The sequence below is a fragment of the Mus caroli genome, chromosome 7 (assembly GCF_900094665.2).
Source record: "Mus caroli chromosome 7, CAROLI_EIJ_v1.1, whole genome shotgun sequence".
NCBI lineage: Eukaryota > Metazoa > Chordata > Mammalia > Rodentia > Muridae > Mus > Mus caroli.
Window position 1 is genome coordinate 15,755,493 of NC_034576.1, and position 9,516 is coordinate 15,765,008.

The following is a 9,516-nucleotide window of genomic DNA, read 5'->3' on the forward strand; positions in this document are numbered from 1 at the left end:
GTGGCTCACAACCATCCGTAACGAGATCTGGCGCCCTCTTCTGGAGTGTCTGAAGACAGCTACAGTGTACTTACATATAATAAATAAATCTAAAATTGTTTAAAAAAAAAAAGGAACGCGCTAGGAACTTGGACACAGAAGTCCAAATATGAACATGGATTGAGTGCTTCTGTATCCAACAGTGAGATGGCCATAACTTGTTGTTCAGTGGTAGTGCGTGTCATCCCCCAGTGAGCAGCCAGAGGTGTGGCTCAGCTCCTGCCTGGCTCACACAGGCCTTCAGTGCTTCCCTAGCCCTGTGACCGATCCCCTATCCCTTATAAGATGAGATTCTTGGGAAACTTGATTTGAGGGTAAGGAAGTGGCTTCAGGGATGGATGGATGGATATAAGATGAACTAAAGCCTGGGGCTTGGTCAGTCACTCATTGGAAGTGGGGTCGCAGCCCATGTTTAGAGTGGTGCAGCAGGGTCCCAGGGAGGGAGGCAGCCTTAGAGAGCTGGCCACAGGGAGAGCCTGGGCCCCGACATCTCTCCCATAGAATGTCTCGTGGTGCCCACCCTGAGCTGTGTCCCCCGCATCTCTCATTCCCTCCCCTGCTTGCTCTAGATCCGATTCATCCTCATCCAGAACCGGGCAGGCAAGACGCGCCTGGCCAAGTGGTACATGCAGTTCGATGACGACGAGAAGCAGAAGCTGATCGAGGAGGTGCACGCCGTGGTCACCGTCAGGGATGCCAAGCACACCAACTTTGTGGAGGTGACTGACACCCTCTTTCTGCCCCCTGCTTCCCTGGCTCCTCCTCCTCCTCCCCCGCTCTAACAGCAGCACTGCCCGTGACCTCCTCTCTATTAATCCACTCCCCGTGCTTTTAGCTCTTTTTCTTTTTCAAGGGTTGTGGATGTGGCTCATTGAGTACAGAACACACAAGCGTAGGGAGTTGAGTTCAAATCCTCAACACACCCACAACCCTGTTCATTCAGGTGACTTTCAACCAAGATCTGCAGGGCTGAGGGAGTAGGAGGAGATGTTTTCCCCGAGCAGCGAACATTCCAAGCCTCCAGGGAGGAGCAGGTGCAAAGGCCCTGAGGCATAAGCTGGGTGGAGAGTTCCAGGAGGGACAGGCAAGGAGAATCAGCCTGGCTGCGGTCCTGAGGCCTTTGGACACACTTAGTGGCCAGAGCCACAGAATGGTTTGGAGCAGGGGACATGAGTTGGCACAGGCTTCCAGGATCCCCCATCTGTCTGGCTATGCTTATCTACTGTTGGGGGGGGGGGGGCATGCATGTCATAGTGTGTATGTGTGTGGAGGTCAGAGGACAGCTTTGTGGACTCATTTTCTCCTTCCACCTTTGTGTGGGCTCCAGGGATGGACATCAGGGCCAGGCTTGCAAACTGCCGCAATCTGCTGGCCATAGTTTTAGTGCTGACTTTTCGTTGTTTCTCTGTGTTCATTTTTAGAAACAGGCCTTGTGTGCCTCCAGCCTGCCTCAGACTGCCTGTAGCTAAGCATAGCTTTGAATTCCTGATTCTCCTGCCTCTGTCACCCAAATGTTCGGATTACCTTGGTTTTGCCTTTGTTGAGACAGAGTCTCACTCTGCAGTCCAAGCTAGCCTGAAAGTCACCGTGTAGTCCAGGCTTGCTCTGAACTTGAAGCAATCCTCCTGCCTCAGCCACCTGGGTGCAGGGGAACACAGGTCTATTCCATCTCGAGACTGGCTTCAAACTCATAATCCTCCGGCCTCAGCCTCCTTGGTGCTGGGGTCACAGAGCTGTACCACCACACTTGGGAGCAAGAACAGGAGCAGGAGACCCCCAAGGTGGTAGCAGTGTGGCACAGAGGGGGGCTCGTTCTTCCAAGATGTGCCCCCCCCACACACACACACACACAAAGAGAGCAGGGTTGGGGTGAGAAGCATGAGGGAGGTGTCTGCTCTCATTCCACAGAGGTGTTGGGATAGAGAGGCTGGGGAAGGGAATGGAAATGGAGTTTCAGCATGTCCTGGGTACCCAGGCTCAGGAACTCGCTGGAACAGTGAAGAAGCACAGACCAAGTGCACGCTATAGCATCCCAGGTCCTTACCATCTAAGGACAGCTCAGGACCCCCATCGCACTTTAAGCCTGTTAGAGAAGCTGTTCATGTCTCATGGTGTCCCTGGTGCTGCCTTGAGCCGAGATAACATTGAGCAGATGCCACTTGAAGTCAGCCACGTGCTAAGTCCTGAGCTATGAACAGTGACATTGCTAATAATTTAAAGAAACTTGGTGAGTACTAGGACTGATGGCTCACACCCTTAGTCCCAGCATCCGGGAGGTAGAAGCAGGCAGATGTCTGAGTTCAAGGCTAGCCTGGTCTCCATAGAGTTTCTAGCCAGCGAGAGCTGCACATTGAAACCCTGTCTGCAAAAGGAAAGTTGCATGGAAGGCTGAGGATATGGCTCAGTTGGTAAAGTGCTTACCCAGAATGCATGAAGTGCAGGGCTCGAAGCCAGAGCCACATCACATGGGGTGGTGGTGCCTGCCTCTGTTTCAACACTTGAGAGGCAGAGGGGGGTTCCTCAGTTACATGGTGAGTTTATGTCCAAGATGGGCTACATAGATACTGTCTTGAGGACAAGTGCATGCTTGCAACTCTAACATTGCAGTGCATGCCTGTAACCCTACCACCACAGTGCATGCTTGTAACCCTACCACTGTAGTGCATGCCTGGAACCCTACCACCACAGTGCATCCCTGGAACCCCACCACCGCCATGCATGCCTGGAACCCTACTACCAAGGTGTATGCCTATGACATAGGCACTGAATTCCTGTGCGTGTTTATGTGTGTGGCAGGGCAGAGTACAGAGGCCACAGGTCAGCCTTGAGGGTCGTTCCTCAGGAGCTGTCTACCTTGTGTTTTGAGATAAGATCTCTCACTGAGGCCTGGTGCTCTAGCCTGACAGACCAGCGGGCCTCCAGCACTGGGATTAAAGCCTGTGGCTCCACGTCTGCCTCTTTGCTGCAGAGTGAGACTTTATGGATGAGCCTTTCTTTTTAGGGAATGGCGATGGGGTAGGGGTGTCTGTGTAGCCCTGGCTCTTCAGGAACTCACTCTGTAGACCAGGCTGGCCTCAAACTCGGATCTTCCTGCCTCTGCTTCCCAAAAGTGTGTGCTGCCACCACCCACCGTTTTCTCCCAGTTTAGACAGTCTCCCTCTGTAGTCCTGGGAGACCTCCAGCCCTGACTATCCTTCTGCCTTTATCTCTGAGGTAACGGTTTTCCCCACACTTGAGAAGTGGATGTGGAAAGATCAAGAAAAATTTGAAGTTAGTATAGGCTATATATAAAGTTCCAAACCAGAGTTGTATAGAGAAACCTTGTTTGTACAAATAATAAATAAATAACAAGCAAAATAATATTTTAAAAAAAAATGAACTGAGCTGAAAAAAAAAAAAAAATTCCAGGAGTCACAAACTATGTAATTCACCGCAGTTACCACCAGGTGGTGCTCTACATACATCCCAGAGAAAACTTGGGTTTGGCTAAACACCAGCCATATCCCAGTGTGCACATCCATATGTGTTAACTGTACACTCCTCCTCTTGTTTGTTCACTGTGCTGAGACCAGAACATAGATCCTCATGCATACTAGGCAGGGGCTCCACCTCTGAGCCACGCCCCAGCCCCTGTCCAGTGTCCATGCACACAGTATTAAGTGTCTACCCCAGCACAGGTGTGCCTCGCTGTGGGCCATGTGAGCATTATCCTAATGTTTACATGTGTACGTTGAGCTTCCTGGAACTCTAAAATTCAAAATGCCCCAAAATAAGAAACTTCCGTGTTTTGTTTGTTTGTTTGCTTGTGTGTTGCTAGGCTGATCTGAAATGCCTTCCTCTCCTGAGACTTTGAGCCAAGTGTAGTGCTGCATGTCTGTAATTCCAGCACTTGGGAAGTGGAGGCAGGAGAATGAGAAGTTCAAGGGCATCCTCAGCTACATAGCCAGTACAAGTTCAGCCTGGGCTACATCGTAGATTTTATGCTAAAACAAACAAACAAGCTAAAACTTATTTTTGTTTTGTATTGAGTTACGGTCTACTACATAGCCTGGACTTTCTTCAAAGATGTGATCCTCCTGCCTCAGCCCCCTACTGCTGCCAGGCCTAGTCACGGTCCCTGCCCTGGCTCCTTCACAATCTGTTCCCTGTGCCTGGAACTCCCCCGACTGTCTTCCAGCTCTCAACTCAGTGCCCTCCTTTGGGAAACCTCCCTGACTCCCAGGATGAAAAGGGATTAGGGCCCTATCCTGAACCCCCAAGTCCAATCATGCTAACCCTGGGGATTTCCATCCCACTGCCTGAGCAAGTGACCCTCTGCTGGACCATGTGTCAAAGCTGGCTGTCACTACTGCCCTGCCGTCCCCTCCCCTCCCCGAGGCAGAAACAGCCCGTGCTCACACACACAGTGGAACAGCTGGCATCTGGCCCCCTCTGCCAAGCTCAGTCCTGCTCCTTTCTGCCCACAGTTCCGGAACTTCAAGATCATCTACCGACGCTACGCTGGCCTCTACTTCTGCATCTGCGTGGATGTCAACGACAACAATCTGGCCTATCTCGAGGCCATCCACAACTTCGTAGAAGTGAGTCAGGTGCCGGCCCAGGAGGCCCTGGAGTGCTGGGGTGGCCATTTGTCCTCCCACCCCCACCCCCAGCCTTCCTCTGTGTGCATGGTTCTCTCTTTCTAATCTGCCTCTCCCTCCTCACCTCTCTCATCTGTTCCGGCCTAGTGCCTCTTCTATCTGCCCATCTGCCACCTGGCTCCACCTTTGACTAATCATGGTGTGACTGTGCCTATACAATGGCATGTATGTATGCGCGTGTGCGTGTGTAGGTCAGAAGAGAACATGGAGCAGGTGTTGCCCTTCCAGCCTGTGGTTCCAGGGCTTGAACTCGGTCAGCAGGCTTGGCAGCAGGCACTTGCATCAGCTGAGCCCTCTTCCTGACCCCTTTCTTGGTGTCACAATTGAGGTCTTCAGTTGTCTGTCATCCAACAGTTGTGTCCTCACTGGTTCAGTCACTATTTCTGTCTATCTGTCCTCTTGATAACTGGCTTGTTTCTGTGAGACAGTGTCCTCCCTTGTAGCTCAGGATGGCCTGGCACTCATGATCTAGGTTCCCCCCTCAGTTTTCCCCATGCTCAATGACAGTCAACACAACTGCCTTACTGTCTCTTCCTCCATCCACTGTGCGTGTGTGTGTGTGTGTGTGCATGCATGCAAGTATGACATGTGTGCAGGCACCTGAGGACCCAGAAGGCATTGGGCATTAGACTCCCTGGTGTTGGACTTGAAGGCCATTGTGAGCCACCTGACGTGGGTGCTGGAAACTAAATTTGAGTCCTCTAGAAGGACAACCTGTGTTCTTAACCACTGAGCCATCTCTCCAGTTGCACATATCCTCCCTCCCCTGACCCCCTTTTTTGAGACAGGTCTCATAGAGCCCCAGCTAGCCTCAAACTTGCTGTATAGCCAGGGGTGACCTTAAATTCCTGCCTCTACCTACCTCCCGTGTGCTAGGCTTAGAGATGTGGTCCACTAAGCAGGTTCTATGCAGTGCTGGAGATGGAACCCAGGGCTTCGTAAATGCTTGACAGACACTGAACTACATCCCAGGCCTCCCAGCCTGTCTCCTTTCCTATTTTATTTATTATTATTATTACCACCACCATGTGTGTCTAGTGTCTGTGACATGTGTGTTCATGCGGGCACACATGTGCTGCAGCTTGCACAGGAAGTCAGAGGACAGGCTTGGGAGCTGTGACGTGTGTGTTCATGTGGGCACACATGTGCCACAGCTTGCACAGAAGGTCAGAGGACAGGCTTGGGGCTGCTTTTCTCCTTTCACCATGGGATACAGGGTTCAAGCACTGATGGCCTTGTCTGTACCTGTCTCTTACCCATGGTCTTCCTCTCCTTCTCTCAGGTGTTAAATGAATACTTCCACAATGTCTGTGAACTGGACCTGGTGTTCAACTTCTACAAGGTAGGCTTGTAGATAAGTGAGCAAGAGGTGGCTGTAGGGATGTGCCCAGAGCCACCAAAGATCTGCCTGCCCCTGCCCGCCCCCATGCTGTTTCTCTGCTCAGGGTCTACCCTCGGCTCCCTTCCCTCACTCCAGCTTGACCTGCCCTCCCTTCCTTGCCCAGGTTTACACGGTGGTAGATGAGATGTTCCTGGCAGGAGAGATCCGAGAGACCAGCCAGACGAAGGTGCTGAAGCAGCTGCTGATGCTGCAGTCCCTGGAGTGAGGGGGGCTCCGCCCAGCCCGGCCTGCTGGACCAACCTGCCTGCTCGTCCCCTGCCTGCCAGGCCCGAGGCCCACCCCAGCAGCCCCTTCCCTTCCTCAGCTGGCCCAGAGGAAGGACCCCGAGGGGTCTAGGCCACAGGGGAGGAGGCCAGAACCCACTGCCTCTGGGCCCTCCGTGGATGGCAGAGGCCACCGTGATGTCCCGAGTAACTGTGCCATTGTTGTGTGATGCTGTGAGTGTGTGTGTGTGCAGCCCCCAATAAACCTGTGGTCCTGCCTGGCCTGGCTGTCTGAGCCCTCATCTGTCTACCCTGGGAACCAGCGACCCTTAGGAAGCCTTGCCCTTGGTACATCAGTGAGTCAGTCAACAACATATCACATTGATCTAAGAAAAGCAGAGAGACCTAAGCATACTTTAGACATACTTGAGCCTACACAGGGCCCCAACACTGTGAGGGATGACAGCTCTAGACATGAAACACTCGCTCTAAAATCCTACCCAGAGACAGCACCTAACAGTACGGAGAGTCTGCTGCCAACACACGCACACCCAGCCTTGGGTTTGGTTTGGTTTTGAGAGACGGCCTGGCTGTGTAGTTTTGCCCCCCTCCCGAGTGCTGAAATTTAGGGGATGAGGCACAAGTTCCAGCGCAGCCCCTAGATTGCTAAAGAAGAGTCTTGACTCCCACCCCCAAGATCAGGGATTGCAGTGTGTTCCCACATCCAATTTCTAAGAAATTACTTTGTGCTTACAAGATTATGAGGAAGGGTACCTAGTTGGCCCTTTTTCCCAGGGAGACGGCTGAAGCCAGAAAGATGGCAAGACTTAACCAAAGCTCATGTCTGCATTAGGTTCATGTGGAGCTGCTTTTGAGACCGGGGGTGGGGTGGGGGGGTGCTTCCAAATCTTTGTTGCTACCTACTAGATCCTATGTCGCTGGGAAGGTAGTGTAGTTTCTCACCAACAGCCCCTTGCCAAGGGGGCTGGAACGGTTCCTGCTGTCGCCTAACCTTAGCCTGGGCAGACCCCAGCTTCTACCCACTGAGTATGACAGTGTGACAACAGAAAAGGCCCTGAAACCAGGCCTAGGAGGCACATGACTCTATGCCAGATACTTAAGAGACTGAGGCAGGAGGAATAAAAATTCAAGGCTTGCTTGTGCTAGAGTGAGGTCAAGACCAGTCCAAGCAACTGAGACCCAATCTCAAAAGGCAAAAAAGGGTGGGGACATTGCTCAGTGGTAGAGCCCCTGCCTAGAATCCCCCCACTGAAGGGCTGGGGTGTGGCTCAGAGGTAGAGCCCTGTCTAGAATCCCCCAGTGAGGGGCTGGGGTGTGGCTCAGAGGTAGAGCCCCTGCCTAGAATCCCCCAGTGAGGGGCTGGGGGTGTGGCTCAGTGTGAGAGCCCTTGCCTAGAATCCCCCAGTGAGGGGCTAGGGTGTGGCTCAGTGGGAGAGCCCCTGCCTAGAATCCCCCAGTGAGGGGCTGGGGTGTGGCTCAGTGGTAAAGCCCCTGCTTAGAATCCCCCAGTGAGGGGCTGGGGGCGTGGCTCAGTGGGAGAGCCCCTGCTTAGAATCCCCCAGTGAGGGGCTGGGGGCGTGGCTCAGTGGTAGAGCCCCTGCCTAGAATCCCCCAGTGAGGGGCTGAGGTGTGGGTCAGAGGTAGATTGCTTGCCAAGTATGTGTGAGGCCTTGAGTTCAATTCTCAATACAAAGAAGAAGAGGAAGGAAAAACTGGAGAAAGAGCAGGTGAGATGCTTGCCACCAATCCTGATGGCCCATGTGTAAGCCCCAGACCCACACAGTAGAAAGAACCAACACCTGCAAGTTGTCCTCCGACTTCCATAAACTGTGCCCTTCCCTGTCCCCACCCAATAAATAAATAAAAGGTGTACTTAAAAGCACAGAGAAGAAACAGGGCCCTGTATGCTTCTCATCTCTGAGAACAGAATGTGATGGGCACCGTCCCCACCTCTGACTGGCATCACAGTGAAGCAGGGAGCAGCTCTGTATGCCATGGTGCCTCTCTCAGACTTTACCACTGCAAAAGGCAGATGCAAACCAGCATGGCCCTTAGCAGTCATGGCCTTCAGGAAGATTACTCAGGTTGTCTCATCTACACAACTCAAGCTGCCTTGAACTCATTACCATCCTCCTGCCTCAGCTTTCCCAATGCTGGGATTACTTGCTCAGCTGGTGATAACTGTTTTTCCTCATCTGTGTTTGTGTGAGCATCCCATTAACTAATCTATGAGCAGACATTATTCTGTAGACATTAAGTGACTGCAGTGTGTCCGTGCATTACCGAGACCGCCGAGGTAGCTGTAATGACAAAGTGGACAGGGGATATATTCCTGTTGGTAGACTGCTTGCCTAACGTGTACACAGCCCTGGCTTCAATTCCCAGCACCACATAAAGTAGGCATGTGACCCACATCTGTCACCCCAGCACTGAGGAGGTAGAGACAAGAGGATCAAGGATTCAAACTCTTATGTGGCAGATTCAAGACCAACCTGGGTTATGTGAAATCCTGCCTAGAAGGCAGAAACAAAACAAACCCTGCCTCAACCAGGTGGAAGGAGAGATCTGACTTCCAAAAGCTGACTTCTGACCACATGGGCAAATACACACACACACACACACACACACACACACACAACAGCAGTGACCTCACATGGGCTGAGCATCTCCACCTGGCAGGTAGGCATGCAAAATTGAACAGCCAGGCTAGAGAGGAGCCAAGCAGCTCCTAAGGGAGGCAAACACACGCCCCGTGACTCAGCAATGCTGTCCCTAGCAATACTCCAAAGAAATAAAGCTTCGTTCTGTCCACACACGCCTGTGTCCACGTGTCCGTGGCAGTTGTGTTCTCAGAAGCCAGCCCGGATGCCAGCCCATCCCATCGGTGAAGGAAAGCATCGGTCCACACAGACACAAATCAGCCGGCCATAGAATGAACTGGAGCTCTGACACACGCCACAGCGGGGACAGTGCATCTGATGGGAGCGGAGGGAGATGTGGGTGGAAGCAGGAGGATCAGGAGATCAGGGTCCTCAGCTACATGAGACCCTCTTTCATAATAAATAGAATATGAATAAAAATACTATGTTAGTTCCTGCTCCAGAGAAGACAAATCCATTAACACGGAAAGCTAGATTAGTTTGGAGAGAAAGGGAGTAACTTCTCAATGCACGTGTGTGTGTGTGTGTGTGTGTGTGTGTGTGTGTGTGTG

At 52.3% G+C, this 9,516-nt stretch overlaps 1 protein-coding gene across 1 annotated transcript in view; it reads left to right on the forward strand.

The window, feature by feature from the left end:
* Window positions 1–6,567, forward strand: part of Ap2s1 (adaptor related protein complex 2 subunit sigma 1) — a 10,944-nt gene extending 4,377 nt beyond the window's left edge. Inside the window, exons 2-5 of the mRNA XM_021167543.2 lie at window positions 609–758; window positions 4,506–4,619; window positions 5,962–6,021; window positions 6,185–6,567. Coding sequence (XP_021023202.1) covers window positions 609–758; window positions 4,506–4,619; window positions 5,962–6,021; window positions 6,185–6,286 — 426 coding nt within the window. The 3' untranslated portion in view covers window positions 6,287–6,567. The remainder of the gene's footprint in view (window positions 1–608; window positions 759–4,505; window positions 4,620–5,961; window positions 6,022–6,184) is intronic.
* The last annotated feature ends 2,949 nt before the right edge of the window (window positions 6,568–9,516 follow it).